Source organism: Lepisosteus oculatus, chromosome 26 (genome assembly GCF_040954835.1).
Source record: "Lepisosteus oculatus isolate fLepOcu1 chromosome 26, fLepOcu1.hap2, whole genome shotgun sequence".
NCBI classification, from domain to species: Eukaryota; Metazoa; Chordata; class Actinopteri; order Semionotiformes; family Lepisosteidae; genus Lepisosteus; species Lepisosteus oculatus.
The window spans coordinates 4,176,797-4,193,639 of NC_090721.1; the positions used below are offsets into that span (position 1 = coordinate 4,176,797).

At 46.4% G+C, this 16,843-nt stretch overlaps 1 protein-coding gene across 12 annotated transcripts in view; it reads left to right on the forward strand.

Annotated features, from left to right (window-relative positions):
* Nucleotides 1-16,843, forward strand: part of ncor1 (nuclear receptor corepressor 1) — a 71,583-nt gene that overhangs the window by 44,082 nt on the left and 10,658 nt on the right. For 7 of the 12 annotated variants that reach the window (XM_069184508.1, XM_069184514.1, XM_069184507.1 and 4 more), the window contains 17 exons: nucleotides 411-547; nucleotides 914-1,040; nucleotides 2,535-3,054; nucleotides 5,340-5,577; nucleotides 6,260-6,458; nucleotides 7,196-7,432; nucleotides 8,851-9,017; nucleotides 9,465-9,585; nucleotides 9,857-9,952; nucleotides 12,022-12,122; nucleotides 12,635-12,806; nucleotides 13,191-13,334; nucleotides 13,455-13,538; nucleotides 13,847-14,103; nucleotides 14,546-14,870; nucleotides 15,398-15,625; nucleotides 16,440-16,640. In XM_069184508.1, coding sequence (XP_069040609.1) covers nucleotides 411-547; nucleotides 914-1,040; nucleotides 2,535-3,054; nucleotides 5,340-5,577; nucleotides 6,260-6,458; nucleotides 7,196-7,432; nucleotides 8,851-9,017; nucleotides 9,465-9,585; nucleotides 9,857-9,952; nucleotides 12,022-12,122; nucleotides 12,635-12,806; nucleotides 13,191-13,334; nucleotides 13,455-13,538; nucleotides 13,847-14,103; nucleotides 14,546-14,870; nucleotides 15,398-15,625; nucleotides 16,440-16,640 — 3,354 coding nt within the window. The remainder of the gene's footprint in view (nucleotides 1-410; nucleotides 548-913; nucleotides 1,041-2,534; nucleotides 3,055-5,339; nucleotides 5,578-6,259; nucleotides 6,459-7,195; nucleotides 7,433-8,850; nucleotides 9,018-9,464; nucleotides 9,586-9,856; nucleotides 9,953-12,021; nucleotides 12,123-12,634; nucleotides 12,807-13,190; nucleotides 13,335-13,454; nucleotides 13,539-13,846; nucleotides 14,104-14,545; nucleotides 14,871-15,397; nucleotides 15,626-16,439; nucleotides 16,641-16,843) is intronic. The other 5 variants (XM_069184511.1, XM_069184518.1, XM_069184515.1 and 2 more) reach the window with 3 other exon arrangements.

Sequence of the window (16,843 nt, forward strand, 5' to 3'; positions counted from 1 at the left end):
ATTAACATTGGCAGACTCCCGCTATTTGTTAAAAGGTCTGGGCTCAGTGCAGACGATGAGAGGTGGCATGTACCCAGTCCCGCCAGAGGCACTGTGAGGTGCTGAGCCCTAGCTTTCAGAGTGACTGAGAAAAGGTTTGAGCACATCTTACTGGTGAAGGATAACATATTCTCAATTTAACCATATAAAGAGAGCAAAACAAACGGGCTCAGCTTCAGAATGTATTTCATTTTTTATTGAATGGCAGTATTGCCTTTTCCTTCTAAATCAAGGCAGCTCTTCTGGGGGTTGTTGCTTCTGAACATACCCTAGGTTATAGGGTGGTAAGATGTTTCTCTTCAGTCCCTTCTTGAGTCACGCCTTCCCTGCTCTGTTCTCCCCTCATTGAGAGCTGCCTGCTGTGGTCACAGGGTTAGTGGAGCATGGACGCAACTGGTCAGCCATTGCCAAGATGGTGGGCACCAAGAGCGAAGCCCAGTGCAAGAACTTCTACTTCAACTACAAGAGACGACACAACCTGGATAATCTCCTCCAGCAGCACAAGCAGGTATGGGCGGATGCGGCTGCACTGCTCGCTGTGGCCGTGTGAAACACGGGAGGGTTACGTTACTTCGAACTTGATGGCTTCTGTTCTCAGGGCTTTGAAGTGCTGTGTTTGCGAAAAAAAAAACGGGGTTAAATTTTTAATTTATCTTCACTGATGTGGCTTTTTTACCTTTTGGCTGAAGTGCCAGAATGAATTAAGAAAGTTATCAAATTAAGAAGCCTGGTGTTAATTAAAGCTAATTGGTTAGAGGTCAGTCTATGCTGCTGTGGAGTTTCCTCGCTCAGAAGGAGTGGCGAGGTTGTTGGAGGATGCAGGCAGGCGTGTGCTCAGGAGTACCAATCCGGCGGCGTGTCTGGTCCCATGCAGGGTGCGCGGCGTTCCAGGGGAGATCGAGACGTGTCGCAGAGTGAGAGTGTGGCCTCGACCATCTCGGCTCCAGAGGATGAGGAGAATGAGGGCTCCAACGAGGAGGAGAATCCCGAGGACAGCGAAGGTCAGTTCTGTGCTCGGAAGGCCCCACTGTGTCCGAGCTCCCGGCAGGACAGATGTTAACACAGCAGTACAGCTGCGAGTGGCATCCATATGGATTTTCCTTTTGTCCCTGTGCATCAGCTACTGTCTCCCAAAAAACAGCACATGGTATGCTGGAGAATGATATAAAGAAAAGGTTAATGGCAAAGACAAAATAGCTCCAGAAAAACTCAATTGTTTGGATGGCAGTCCGGTGGCAGGTGCTGTGTTCCTCCTTGAATATATTTAACACGTCGTTTCTGAGGTGGCTGTGGGTGGGTTTTGCTGAGCCGTCTGGGATCAGTGATAGTCTTTATTGTGCCTTGCGGGAATAAACTAAATTGCATACATATTAGTGGTGCAGATTGTTTTTTTGTTCTTAGTTATAATGGAGTGAATATTGTCTTTTTTTGACATAGTCAGCAAGTCGAACACCCTTTAATACTGCAGTTCTTGACTGTGATGTTTTATTGCCAATGAACTGTTTCATACACCAATAATTTACAGCTTTTCTGTACTTAAAACATCCCCTCTGACCTCTGTTGGCCCATCTCTCCAGGCTGAATTGGAATATATTCAAACGATCCCTTCGTGTGGCTGGTGTATTGCCCACGTACTTGCAGCAGATTTGTTAGTGTTTTATTACTGATTTCGTTACGCCTTCTTTTAAACATTATACATCGACTAAGCAAATTTCCTACTGCTGACCAGGCGGTTTTGTTTGATAATTCTCCGGGCCTTCAGAGTGGGGTTGTCTTCCTCTTGTAGTGGATGACCTGGAGTGGAGGTGAGGCTTTCATAGACTCTTGTGGTGACAGGTCTCTGGCCTTGTCAGGGTGCAGGACATCTGTTGTTGTTTTGTTATGGGATGACAAACAGGGTGTTATGCTACCAGCTTTGCTTTTTGTTGTGTCTAGAAAAGGAGGTCGCACCTCTTTCTGCTCTTCAAGGAAACCCAAACTTCTCTCTGAGCGTGCAGTGTGCAGTCTTGTGTCTGTGGGCCTTCACATAACCTGGCTGCTTTGGGAAAGTTTTAAAAGAATAGAAAGCATGATGATGATTAAATCTAGTTGGGCCTTAGTGGCTGTAAACTGTACCTAGAGGAACTCTGCAGCTGCCTGAAGTTGTTGGGATCCCTAGGCATGTGGGTTTAGAGGAAAGGGATATACATTTAGGTTATATTATCATATATTTCCTGCTGCTTAATTATATTTTTATTTTAAATGTAATGCATCTCTTAGCTGCGGCCCTTGCTTCGTGCGTTTTGTTACCTAAGAGTTGCGGTTGTTTGCGTGATGTTTCCTCCAAGGCATGCTGACAGTTGTGGAGCATTGTTCTTGAAAGCAGTTTCCCTAAGAAACTTGTATACATGCACTACATAGTCACCTGCTGCCGTGTGATCACCCGAAGAGGTATGTTCATTCTCTGTTTTGACCTGTTCACTTCAGCCTGTCGCTCTGTTCTCCCTTTGTCTCAGGTGCAGAGAACAGCTCGGACACTGAGAGCGCTCCCTCCCCTTCTCAAGCCGAGTCCAGCAAAGCGCCCGAGCAGCCGGCCGAGAGCACCAGCGTGCCCGGCTTTGCCGGCGCCGAGCCGACCGCCGAGCAGGTTGGGGCCCTGGGGGCGCCCCACCCCGGCGGCACTCCGCAGCCCCAGGAGGCGGGGTACGGCGAGCTCCGCGTGAAGGAGGAGAAGAGCCCCGAGGCGGCCGAGCCGGGCGCCCAGGACGAGCGGCCCGGCGGCGCCTACGAGGCCCAGGTGCAGACCAAGAGCGAGCCGATGGAAGTGGAGGTTAAATCCGTGGCCGACGTGCAGGTGAAGTTGGAGGCCGACGCCAAGGGGAAGGACTTCCATGAGAAGCCTCGGGACAAAGGAGAGCTTCCGGACACGGGGCTGAGCCTCTCCCAGAGAGGGCCGCAGCCGGACACTCAATCCGACGACTCCAGCGCTACCTGCAGCGCGGACGAGGACGTGGATGCTGAGCCTGACAGGCAGAGGTGAGCCGAGCCGAGCCTCCTGCTGCATTCTAGCCAAGCTTATTGTCCTGTGTGCCCGAGTACAATGAAAAGCGTACTGGCGTGTTTCCCTCTCATGACAAATGACACAAGGGATGTTTTCTACGTCAGTGTTATGTCATCTCAGTTTTTGGAGACAGGATCAGGGTGGCAGCTATGATTTTAACCAGCATTTAGATAGCAGCTGTGTGCAAAATGCAAGTGGTGGCAGTGTTTTCAGTTCATGGCAAAACAGAGGGGTGTAAGGGAGGGGGTGTGCCATGAGGAGACACCAGAGGATGTCGCCACACTGCACACGTGTTCCCTGTGCCTGTCCTTACTCCTGCAGCACACACTCCGCGGATCAGTGACTGCTGCACGGATTTTGTAGAAAGGCTGGTGGCGAGGGTCTGATATGACTTGAAATGAGAATCCGTTTCCTCGCCAAGACCATTAGTCCCACAGTGATGCAAGAACAGTCTTTCATAGCTCTAATTTAATATCCCCCGGTAGAATAATGTTCTAAGGAAAGTGCACTTTTTGTAGAAATGTTGCCTTGAAAACCAAACTGATGTTTACATAAGCCCAAATTACACAATATGTGTCTATTATAGCCTTTTTTACATGATTGGTACTCATTCCTATGTTTTGATCACTGACTTTTAGGCTTACAGCCAAATGTACACAGCTGGCTGTTGGATAGCTTTCTAGTTACTGTCTGTCCTGTCTTTTCCATGAAGTTTTCAACTTCACCACACAGCACTTAAAAATGTCATTTAAATCTGCTCCGAAGCATTGCATCAGAACACCAGAGAGCTCAGCTAAAATTATCCGCAAATAATATTTTTATTTAAGCGGTGGAGGAAAAAAAAACGCAGGAAATTTAAAGCTCTGCTGAAGTCTAGTTCAATTCACTGCTCCCCCTGTACATAGAGGTATTTTAATTTTTGCGAATTCATACCCCCTGCTTTGTACATTTTCACAGAAAGCCATGCATTTTATTGTTAAACCCGTATCAGCGGAACCAGCTGTGAAAGCTGGAGAATGCATTAGGACTAACGGCAGGCTGGCAGGTTTTGGAAGAAGCAGTGTCTGGTACCTGTAAAATGGATTGTGCAGAGCACTGTTTGTCTTATGCCAGTGCATTTTTAACACTTAAGAAGAGTGCCATATGGGCTGTTAAAATACTTGGCATGTTATTTAGAAGATGAGATGTTTAAAAATGTTTCAGCTTCAAAAACAAAAAACAAGGCTGGCTCACATCTCACATCTTTACTTCACAATCCACCCGAACAAGGGCATAGTCTCTTCTTCTGGGTAATATAATGTTTATTCTTTGATTTTGGTGGAGAAAGTACACAATAAGGAAGTAAAGAGTGACACAAACATTTTATAGTATCAGCACAAAGGTGTACGAACTGAGGGAAATGATCATTCCAGACTGAAAGTAGTATAAAATTATGATAATTATGGCTGTTCAGTTTAGTTTTTCCTTTTTCAAGTTTCCTTTTACTTGGGGGTGTTTAATTTTAATCACAAAAAAGGACAGGGATTTGGTTAAAAGTTTCAAACACTAATTCATCACACTAACCTTGTCCGAATGTCATGTTTTAGTTTTAATTTCAGGATAGATCTTAGTGCAGCTGGTCTTAACTTTCTACTCTCCCTCTACTGTGAGAATTGGGCTTCCTTTTTATGATTAGAAAGGGCAGCTTATTTGTGTCTGAGGAGCAACAGTCTTATTGGAAACGATTTTTGTAAGCGTTTCACTTCTGTTTGCACAATCTAAATAGCCCTAATACTGTAGTGCAGATCTGAAATCCAGAGTTCTTAGAAAAACCAGTTAGGCCTCCTCTCCAAGTAAATTAAGCGAGAATCTTTAAAAAAACCTCAAGCTAAAGGTTACAGAAGCTGCCAAGCTTATAGACAGATTTAGGGCCTATTGCCATGGCCTGTGACAGAAGCAGTGCTTCATTTGAAATGTGCTGCCTGAGTCTGTGCCAAGTGTGTTGATGTTGGAAAAATGAGTAGAAAATTATAATAAGTACCGTGCAGCTAAGCAGCAAAGCTCTCAATGTGAAGTACTTCTGGTCCGGGACCGAGGTTTTCGATCTCCCCCTGACAAGGAGAAAAAGTTTCAGAGGAGAGTGCTTTGTTCATTCCCAGTGGCCAGCTTAGCCTAGTTTACTCTCATTCTCTCTCTGTTTTGGTCCTGGACTCTATAAACATGGAAAACGGGATCGTTTGCTCGGTCTGACCTCACTCTAAAATGTCTTGCTCTCCTGCAGGATGTTCGCTCTAGACAGGCCGTCTCTGCTCAGCCCCGCTGGCTCAGTCCTGGTGTCTTCGGCCATCAAACAAGGGCACCTCAACGTGCAGCAGCTACAGCAGCGAGCCGCCATGATCCCTCCCATGGTCAGTCACTATACTGCTCCCCCATTTACTATCAGATATGCACATGCGGAGAAAAATGGAAGCAGTCAGAAGGGTGAAAATATGTCTTATTTAGACCAACCAACTTATCATGTGAGTTACAATGCATGCTTAAATATATAACATGGGCTTGTGTGGTGATTGCATTTAAGAAAGCTTTGACAATGGTGCCCGTCTCCCTCTCGAAATCTGTCTTTGTTCTGCTTTACTGAGGGTTATTCTGCACTTGGCCTTGTTCCTTCTGCTTTGTTTCTTCGCTCTCTTAAGTGTTTTTTTTGTATCACCTGCTTTGCTGAAATCATTTAAGAGGGTGGTGTTTTCTTTGCTGTCCACAGTGCTAGCCCAGGGGGAAAACAAACGCTGCTCGTCTCGGGCAGTTCGACAGAAGGAAAAGTGATGATAGAGGGATTTCTCCTTTATGGAGAGATGGGATGAATTTTTCTACAGTTTTGACAGTTAATAATGCAGACTGTACCAGAATAGTGTGCTGCAGAAAAATGAAACTCAAGTGCGAGCTTCAACTTCTATATTATAGATGTCATATGAGTTTGAGCAGGCTGTGCAGAGAAGATAACAAAGATGGAGAAGAAAAGCGCACATCTGTGTTAATTCCTTATTCTTGTGCACCCTGAAGGGCATTTTCAGAGCCTAGTGAGAAAGGCTGAGATTTACAGGGGCATACGAGTGCTGTGGGGGGAGATGGCATGTGGATTGTGCTGTGAATTGTGCGGCTCTCTGGCAGCCCCTGCCTTTAACGGCGTGCCGTGCCACGCAGGTGTCCCCTGCCTTCGGCGCCGCCGTGAACCCCCCGCTGAGCGGCCTGGCCATGTACCAGCAGCAGATCACGGCGGCGGTGCACGAGGCCTCGCACCAGGAGGAGAAGCAGCGCCAGGACCAGGCGGACCCGGAGAGGCGCAGCTCCAGCTGCCCCCGAACCGGCACCAAGAGCCCCTCTGTTCTGGACCGGGACGCTGGTGAGCTCTTCTCTTCCAGCCCTGGGTTTTGCCATTTTCCCCAAATGCATGGAGACAGGATAAGAGATCAGGGTTTTTTTACGCACAAGCATAAGGCTTCAGCGCGATTCCCTCTGGATAGAGTGACTCCTTAGATATTGACTTGAAAGGAAATATCTCAGGGTGCTGAAGTGCAAACATTCTGTAGCAGGCCTTATATTATTCATCTGCAAGGCTTAGAGAACTGTGTTGAATTTACAAAGATATTAATTCATAATTCATATCCCCTTCCAAAGCACAGAGCAAAACCGTTGTCATCTTTCCTACAAGACCTTAATTCCTTCAGGTGTTTTCTTTTATGCTTAGTAACCTCGTATTCCTGGTACTTGAGAGATGACGTCTCCGAGAGATTTAATTCTTTCATATTTAGAAAAGGTCATCAGGTTTTTTTGTACACCATCAATGTAGCCCTGCGGTTTGCAAAGTGCTGCGTCCAAAGGCCTGTCGCCTGGCTCTGTCCTCTTCTAGATCGGTTTCCTTTTTGATGGTTTTTTGAGATGGAAATGGGAAGGGTTACCATCCTCTGTGCTCTAAAAAGAATAATGTTGCTGGGTTCGAAAAACCTCTTTCTACCCTATCCCGAGCAGCATCTCCCGCTCGGAAATGCATCCCCGCGTCAGGTGTGCTCAGTCAGGATTCCGTGTGCTTGTCCGGAAGAGATCAAGGCTGATAATGGGACCTGGTTTGTGTTGCTGCAGGGAAGCCATTCGCCTACATGCCTTACGAGGTGAAGCTGTCAATGGAACAGGATGCTCAGTCTCACGGTAACTCTGCCAGGTCTGCATCTCCATACAGGCTTTCCCCCAGGGAATTCAACAAGGCCTCCCCACAGCCCGAAGCCTCTCGTTACAGCGTGCCACCAGGTAACTACCTTCGGCACAGATACCCCTTCCCCTATGACGACCGAGCCATTGACTCCTTCCCTCAACACACAGGTGCTTTTACAAAACATCTATTTTTACAGAATCTCATTTTTGTCTTTTTAATGATCTGTCTTTTATTTTAGTGGTAATTATTACTGATCCATGGTGTGTGTGTTGGTTGTTGTTGTTTTTTTTTTTTTGGTGGGGGAAGTTGTGTGAGTGTCTGTTAGTTGAAAGTCCCGTGCTTGCTTTGTGTTCTGCACTGTAATCACGTTGGAATTGAGAGGCCGCATGTCTGTATTTTGAAAAAAGGGGAATAAGCAGCAATTGTCTCCAAGATCGATTCGGTGAAATCTTTGCTAGATTGGTTACACAAACCCGTTCAGGCGACACTGCTGATTGCACGCTGCATAAAACGGCGATCAGATCCGTATCTCGTGTGGTGTCCACATTGTTTGTGTGAGAGAGAGTCGGATAAATTACATAGCTGAACATCCTGCAGGAACTCATTTGGATTGAAACTATGGGTTATTGACGCTCAAATGCAGGGATTGGCAAAAACGTAGCCCCTGTAGGAGAAGTAAACATGTTTCCTGTTTCAGGTTTTCTTCTATGGGATTCTTAAATTCATGCATTGGTCAGATTATCCCAATAATAGGATAATCATGTTCAGTGAACTTCTCAGAGACCAAAGTTCATCTGTAGGTTACCTAACTTAGAACAAAACCACATAATGCACATGATATGGTATCCAGTTAACCATATCAATATTTCACACTGTGGGAGTAGTCTGGACTGGAGGTAGCTCTACAGCTTGATGAGAGAAATGACATGGTACTAGATTCCTCTCAAGCATAGCTTGAACAGCATTCATAATTTACAGTTCTAGGAAGTGACAATGAAAGTTCTGTCTGCTTGTCACAAATCAACAGAGACCTCCTGCAGCCTCTTGTTGTAGCCCAATGCCACACGTCTCACCAATAACTGCATGTTGGTTTGCTGCTGTATAGTGCCTTCAGGATTCCCCTTTGTTCAAATGCACAGTGGCAGTTTGATATTGTAGTCCTACATGCTCAATATTTGCTTTGTGGTTTCTAATCATACAAAAGATTATAAAAAGACTGAATTTTCCTTGTTTCAATTTTTTTTATCATATAATGATCTTAAGGTTTTGTGTTAGTAAATTTTATTAATGAAATGTTTGTGCCAGGCATTGTGCTCTTGATTTTTTTTGTGTGTGAAGACCCCACCCAATTTTGAGAAATTATTAGAAATATTTCTAATAAGTAATCTTAATTGTTTAAACAGTTTACTTTTGATACAGCAGCAATGGGATATGAGTTAACTGTAGTCCGAGATAAAAAGATGCCAGGAAACAAGGGTCTTAGGGTGAATAATCGTACCAGGCAGGCTTGCAGAAGTGTGATCTAGTACTGTTCTGTTCTGCAGTTTCACTGTGTCTGCCCCTTCTCCTTGTCTTTCCCGTGCAGTCCTCCAGCCTGCTCCGAACCAGATCTTGCCGAGCCTCCCTGATGGAGTCCGGGTGACATTTTCCAGACCCACAAGACCTGCCAACATTCCGTCTCCTCCCCCCCTCATTCCATCTTCCAAACCATCCGACAAGCCATCCTTTATCATGGGGGGGTCCATATCCCAGGTGAGCCTGTGGGCAGGGAGGGGGCTCGTCGGGATTTTTCCTCATCGCGAGGCTCGGTTTTCAGAGCTGGTCTCTGTACAGCTCCTCCCTCGTGTAGACACACACCGACCGAAGTATTAGGAACCCCCCCAGTCGGACGAGGGGGTTTTGTGGCACTGTCGTGCAGTCTGGCCCCTCTCACCCTTTCCCTCATTGCAGCCCCGAGGTTGATATTGTTATAAGAAAGGGACTTTACAAAAAAATGTTTTTATTCATTTTCTTTAGCTTAAGTTGTTTCTAAGACGGCAAAGATCTACCTTAAATGCTGGTTTTTAAAACGGGGGAAAAAAAAACAAATTATTTTAATCCAAAAACTGAAACATACCTGAAGTGTCAGAACAGACTTGTAGTTCTAGATAACATTTAATTCCCAGCTGCAGTATATTTATTTTTGCCTTGCCTTTCCAGGGAACTCCAGGAACGTACTTGCCTTCTCACAGCCAAACAGTGTACAGTCAAGAGGCAGCTAAGAGCTCTGTAGGCTCCATTTCCTTGGGCCTTCCGAGACAGCAGGACCCCTCCAAGCCAGGTGAGTGAGGGGACTCCGGCTGGAGCAGGAGCAGGAGTGGGATAATTCTCTGGGGGAATGTTGCAGAAGTGTCCCTAGCAAAACCTTTTTGCCTAAGAAATTAACAGACTTATCGGAGATAGTTATTCTGTTGCACTCTTTAGTTTCATCATGCCGGCAGAAAAAAGAGGAATGTTTTTTCTGTCGCCAGTGAATCCTCCTTAGAATTTACGGTGACAGTGATCGCACGCTTCGGTGCTTCTGTATTAACTCTTGTTCTTTCGTGTTGCAGTGTCGTACATCAAGCAGGAGGAGTGCTCTCCTAGAGGCCAGGCTGCCCAGGCTGAAGGGCTTTTGTCACGGGCGCAGTATGAAGGTGTAGTGAGAGGTAGGCCTTTCCGGCCTCATTCATCTTCACTCCGAGGGGGTCGGAAGGAATGAGCATTGATAAGTGCATTTCAAACCGCACTAAACGTAAAACATGTAAGACCTCCGATTTGCATCACAAAATGGAAGAAATTATGTGCAGCACCATATTCTGTGATTCAGAACGTGGCAACAAAACGTCTGGTGAAGAGAAGCGGCCCTGTGACATTGTGAACAAGCAGGCCGGCGAATACATCTCTTTTAGTTCAATAGAAGTATTGCTCTCGGCCTCGAGATGGTTTTGCAGACAAATACGACTTACTTGTTAGTTCTGGATGCACATCACATGGGAGCATTTCTGCAGTAAAATGTCTGCTGCACAACCTGTACTTATTCGCTCGTGCATCACATTACATTAGTCATTACAGTGACTAGTGAGCGGGAAGGGTCGCTTCACGTTTCACGCCGCTTCGTGCGAATTCTCACTCACGCCCGTAGTGAGACCAGGGGTTCTAGACTGCATGGAGATGTACTGCATGGGCTGTAAATGAAATTGAGAAATCTTGGGGAAACTTGTCCAATATTATTGGCTAATGAGCAGGCCCTGTAGTTCTTTAGGGTAATGCAGTAAAAAGGTTCAAGCTTACCTTTCAGGATTGTTTTGCCTTGGAATAACCCTTCCAAGAGAAGGCTGACAGGAGCCTTTATTTCCTTTTCATGTTTTGTTATAACAGTCCACGGCCTTTCAGAAACTGTGACGTTAAACAGAGGCTGCAGTCTTGACTTCCAGACAGTACAATCCATAGCAACATATCTAGAAGGGTCTTTTTTGGGAAGGATTTGTTTCTGCTCATAAAAAAACATGTTATCACCTGGGGTAAGATGTTTAGCATGAGCTGGTGAAAGAGCTTGAAGTCAAGTGCTTTGGAATCATAATTTCAAGGTCAAGCTCTTGTTAGTTGCTGTTCTCCCAATATTGTTAAAAACAGAGTGACCTCTGTGAAACTTGGAAGTTTTCCAAATGGACTCTGGTCCAAAGTCCCCAAAACACTCTCTAAATAAGAAACACTGGCCTTTCCTGCATTTCGTCTGCATCTCGCTGGTTTTACAGATATGGGGAAATTTTGCAAAATGAGATGAAAAAATTAAATTCCGTATTTATTTCTCTTTCCAAAAATTGAGGTTTATTCCATTTTTTTACGCTGCCACCTAGTGCACACGGAAGGGATTGTAGCAGACCCCTTAATGCATGGACAGGTTGTGAACTGTGGAGGTTTGCATTAAGATAAGATAAGAGAAGATCACTTTATTAGCCATATACAATTTCTTGCATTAGGAATTCGTCTTTTTGCACATACACACACAGCCAGGGAGAGAAGCTTGGGGTCAGAGCGCAGCGCAGAGCTGGAGCAGCTGGGGTGAAGGGCCTCTCTCAGGGGCCCAACAGAGTAGGATTCCTCTGCCGGCTGCAGGATTTGAACCGTAGCCAAAGTGCCACTGCTCCGCCCCATTACAAGATGACATGGACAGTGGAAGAGGATATATGTGTGAATCATTCAAATCAGGACTATTACAAGGATCAAATTTGCCCTTTTACGTTATGGTTTTGTAATGGGGGGGAATGACAGATATTCATTGGCAGCACAACAGTATAATGGTTACTGCTACTGCCTCACAGCCTTTGAGTACAGTATGCTTGTTTTCCTGCTGTCCTCCAAAGAGGTCTGGCAGGGCTATGTTGTTTTCTAAGTGGTCCTTCTTTGTGCCCCACAATGGACTAATGTCCCGTCCAGAGTGTCCTCCTGCCTTACTCCAGCTCACTCCCTGCACTTCTGGGCTGTAGCTGTTTTGTTTTGTTTTTTCCCCAGGAATGAGCAGCTTTCTGGCAATGGGTTGTGTTCCCCTCTGGGAGCATCAGTCACAATTAAAAAAAAAAAAGTAACAGCCAAACTTTTTTTAATAGTAGATTATAAACCTTTTGTTTTCCTGAGCTTGTAGCTGGTCATTGAGCCCTGGTTTAGTAAGCAGCGGATGAATGGGAAGAAACAAAGGCCGGTCTTGTGCTCACAGGTGTCGCGCCCTGTCCTGCAGGTAACCCGATGTCCGCTATCCAGGAGGGCAGCATCACGAGAGGCACTCCAGCCAAGGTCTCTGCCGAGGGCCTTGCTTTCCGAGGTGGCTCCATCACTCAGGTACAGGACCCCTCTCCTCCACAGGCCCTGGGCGGGGAGGTGGGATCGGCGAAAAAAGACCGCTCTTTGAATCTTAATTTGGTGCTTCTTCATTTCAGATGTGCGTTTTGAATTCATTTACTTTGCAGGGTCAGTTCCATTCTGAGCTAAACACCTCACTTTCCCTTCGGGATCAATAAAGTCTTTTATCTAAATCTATCTAAGTATAATTTTTTATTTAAATTAAAATTTAAAATGGATTTTTGCGCCTATATAAACGTTGCAGGCTGGTCTCACTGTGTCGTCTTTTCCCCCCGTCAGAGCTCAACAGCTCTCACTTGTTAGTTCTTATGATGCACATATTTGATCCGCACTTTCAAACAAACGGTTTAACGAGAGGAGCGGATCCGCCGGCCTTGCTGAGTTAGTGAATCTGTGAATTAGCCCTCGCTGTCCGTTGTGTCGCAGAGGGCTGAGAAAGATGGGTGTCCGGGTTACTGATTTGGTTTCTCATGTGGGATTTCCTGGCCCAGGGAACCCCAGCTCTTCCCCAGTCCGGCATCCCTGCCGACCTTCTGCTGAAAGGCACCATCACCAAGCTGGCCACGGAGGATGTCGGCAGCCCTGAGAAAGCCAGGGAGGAGGGTCTCTCCAAAGGGCATGTCATCTACGAAGGGAAGAGCGGGCACATCGTCTCTTACGACAGTGAGTGTTGGCACCAGTGCAGGAGCGGAGTTCACTTCTTCTTATTCTTGGGAGTGGATAAGGACTTTGGTTTAGAATAAGTGTCGCTAGTTAGAGAGCCACCTGCAAAGTGAGTCATGTAATTAACACTTGTTTAAATATCCTGCACAAATCAAACCAGTCTCCTCACTCACTACACTCTTTATAGTTTACTTCATCGTTTTCATTCGTTACACATGTAACATTTTCTGTAATAAATATATGTACATTTTACGTTCTTGATGTCATTCAAAATGTAGCGTGCCCTGTAAACTACTTCTCCCTTTTCTGATTTCTGATACCAGGGAACCCCTTTTTAAAATTTTGCGCTAACTTGAGTTTTCTTTCCCGTTTGCTTTACCAAAGCTGTTAAGAATGTAAGAGAAGGCACAAGAAGCCCGAGGACGGGCCACGAGCTCATTGGGGTGAAACGCAGCTATGAAATGATGGAGGGATCAATAACCAGAGGCCACCCTGTAAGGGAATCCCAAGTTTCAGCACCTTATGAAGGTATGAGGCTCGGGTACTTCAGGAGCTGTGGCACCAAGAAATCAGTTCAGAAGCCTGTTATGTTAAGAGTTGAAATTACATATATAGCATTTAACGCCCTCCTTTGTACCTTCTGCACAGGTTTGATAAGTCGTGCACTGCCAAGGGAAGGCCCTCATGCAGATCCCAAAGAAAGGACTGTACTATCTGGATCCATCATGCAAGGTAGATGCGCATGTCCAGTCCACCCAAATGTGCACAAGCGAATATCCAGCAAGTCAGTTACTGGAATGATTTAGCTACATATAAGACCCAGAATGGGTGTCTTTAGAACTGTATTCATTCTCTAGTGGTTCTCCTCTTTGCATTGTGATTGATGTTGCCTGGGGGTGGTGTCTCAATTTTTTTGCGGGAGCACTTCATGTAAAACAACTTCACCGTAACATTTCAGAAAAAAACGCTGCGAAGGACCTGAATTCTTCCCCATCTAGGGGAAGAAACAGGACTGAGCTGTGTCTTTACTGGCCCTGTAGGGACGCCACGGGCAACGGCAGAAGCTTTTGATGAGGGGCACAAGTACGGCAAGCAGATTAAGCGCGAGAGCCCCCCGATCCGCACCTTCGATGGAGCCATCACCAAGGGCAAGCCCTACGAGCCGGTGACCACTATTAAGGAGATGGGCCGCTCCATCCACGAGATCCCCCGGCAGGAGCTGTCGGGCCAGGAGAGCCGCAAGACTCCAGACATGGCGCAGAACACTCGCCCCATCATAGAAGGGTCTATATCCCAGGTACGAGGTGGCAACAATAATAATAATAATAATAATAATAATTGCTTACACTTATATAGTGCTTTTCTGGACACTCCACTCAAAGCGCTTTACAGGTAATGGGGACTCTCCTCCACCACCACCAGTGTGCAGCACCCACCTGGATGATGCGACGGCAGCCATAGTGCGCCAGAACGCTCAAGAAGGTGTACTCACTTAACCTTCAGTCTCTTGGCTCTAAGATAATTTGACAGAATCTACTTGCATAGGAACTTCTAGGGTTCATTTAGTCTGGTGATCCCTATTCGATAACCTAATCTAGTCTTGTTCCCTGTCACTCTAAGATCTCTGTATGATCTACTAATTCTCTTGGAATATTTTTAGCAGCAGGTAGTGGGGAAAATCCACCCGCACAGTTTCTCCGGTCATTTTCTCAGACAGCAAATATTCTTTCTGGTCCCAGGGTACGCCAATCAAGTACGAAAGCAGTGGCGCGAGTCAGTCAGCCATCAAGCACAACGTGAAGTCCCTGATCACCGGGCCCAGCAAGCTGGCCCTCAGCAGGGGGGAGTACGAGGAGGGGAAGGGCTCCGACTCCCTGCGCGTGCGGCACACTTCTGTGGTCAGCTCGGGCCCCTCCGTCCTGCGCTCCACTGCCCTGCACGAGGGCTCCCAGAAGTCCCAGCTCAGCCCTGGCATGTACGAGGATCCCAGCGCCCGGAGGACCCCCGTCAACTACAGCGGCACCATCTCCAGGGGCTCCCCAATGCTGAGCAGAGCTCAGGAAGGTATCCCCGTTTCCTCGACTTGCCTGATGTCATGTCTGCAGTCGTTTTTGGCTGAGTGAAGTGTGGATGAATGGGTTATGAAATGTGGAATTAATTTTGTTATATATTTATTTAAACACATTTGGTTTTACTACTTCATTCATATTGGGTTTGAGACAATATAGCCTGTAGAGCCAATCTGCTTTCCTGCTGTCAGCTCTTTGGGCTTTGCCAGATCTTATTTGTGTACTTCCTCCATTTTAAAATAACTGCCTGCTCGCAGTTAGATGGCGTGACATCTGTAACACATACTGAATGAGATATTTTTGTATTCTCAGTTTTTTTTGTCTGTGATGCGTGGGCGATGGCTGTGTTTTTACAGTGCCCTTTTCCAGTTATAGTGATCTTCCGTCCTGAAGCTTTCAGCCTAACTGCGCAGAAGGAGGCTCTCTGAAGGGGACAGGCTGTTTAGTCACCTGGCTTTGGATTGTAGTAACAGTTGTTTTGAGTGGCTTTTTATTCCTTACACATATGGTGTTGTTTTTAAGGTGGGTTAACCTCTGGGAAAGCAGTGAGTCACGAGAGGAAAAACACCCTCACCCCAACTCAGAGAGACAGCGTTTCTGCCAAATCGCCGGTGTCTGGGGGTGACCCACTGGCCCCCCACAGCCCCTTCGACCCCCACCACCGCGGCGTTGTCCCAGGGGAGGTCTACCGGGCGCACCTGCCCCCCCACCTCGACCACACTATCGCCTTCCACCGTGCGCTTGACCCAGGTACGCGGTCCGGGGAAAGACCCAGTGCTCACTGCATCCTGTGTTACCTTGACAACACGGCCCACTTTATCAGACGCCAAGGGCGAACTGATGTTGCTAGCACAGCTCATAAACAAACAGCAAGAACCACACAAGCACTATACAGACAGTTCATCAGCTGTGTTAATCGACACAGCTGATCAAACTATGCAGTGTACTATTCGTAAGAACTGTAAAAACAGGGAAAAAAAAATTTAAATGCATGGATGGCCGCTGGTGAGAAGGATCTCCTAAACCTCTCAGTCGTGCATCAGGGTGCTAAAAAGTGACACTGAAGAGGCTTTATTTGATCCAAAATCACTGTGTGGTGAAGCCCACATTTCCCACCATAGGTGTGGCCTTTCTCTGGGTCCACTTCTGTACTGAGTTCTCCACAGACTCCAGTTGTGTCCCAACAGAGGCACCTGCACTTTTAAATAGCCTGCTAAGTCGGGCCGAGTCTTCCTTCTGTATGTTACCTGTGCTAATTTGTGGAGCAGTTCTGTAGCCTGATGCTGGTTGGCTCCAGAGAAGAAGCTTAATAGGAGACTTTGCTCCATGAAACAAACAGAAATTGCAGCTTCCGTAATTGCCGAGGGGACTGGTGTTGGGGAGGTAATGCACATACCATAAAGCAACTTCCAATATACTTATTAATCAATTTGATGTTTTCATTGATTTCATCGGTGAAAAAAAATATGCCACTACAGTAAACAGAAAGCCAAATCAGAAAATAAAAGTTGGAAGCATGAGAAAAGACGCTTGGTTTTAATTTATTTTTTTTTCCCTGCAACAGCTTATTTATTTCCAAGACAGCCTTCGCCAACTGGTTACCACAACACGTATCAGCTGTACGCCATGGAGAACACACGCCAGACCATTCTCAATGATTACATCACCTCCCAGCAGATGCAGGTCATTCCCCGGCCTGACGTTGCTAGGGGACTGTCGCCACGGGAGCAGCAGATCACCATCCCCTATCCGCCTGGAGCAAGAGGTATTTACTTCTTCCACCCCTGCGACCTGGGCCAAAGAATTTATGCCTATGTGGAGAATGAGTTGCCTTTTCCAGACTGCTAGAAGCAAATGACCCTGTCAAATTACCTGTGATAGAATCAGGTGGCGATTATTTCTTTGGTTTCGGATGGATTCAATCATCACGTCCTCCAATTTTCAATTCTTAACTATTTCTTTCATCAT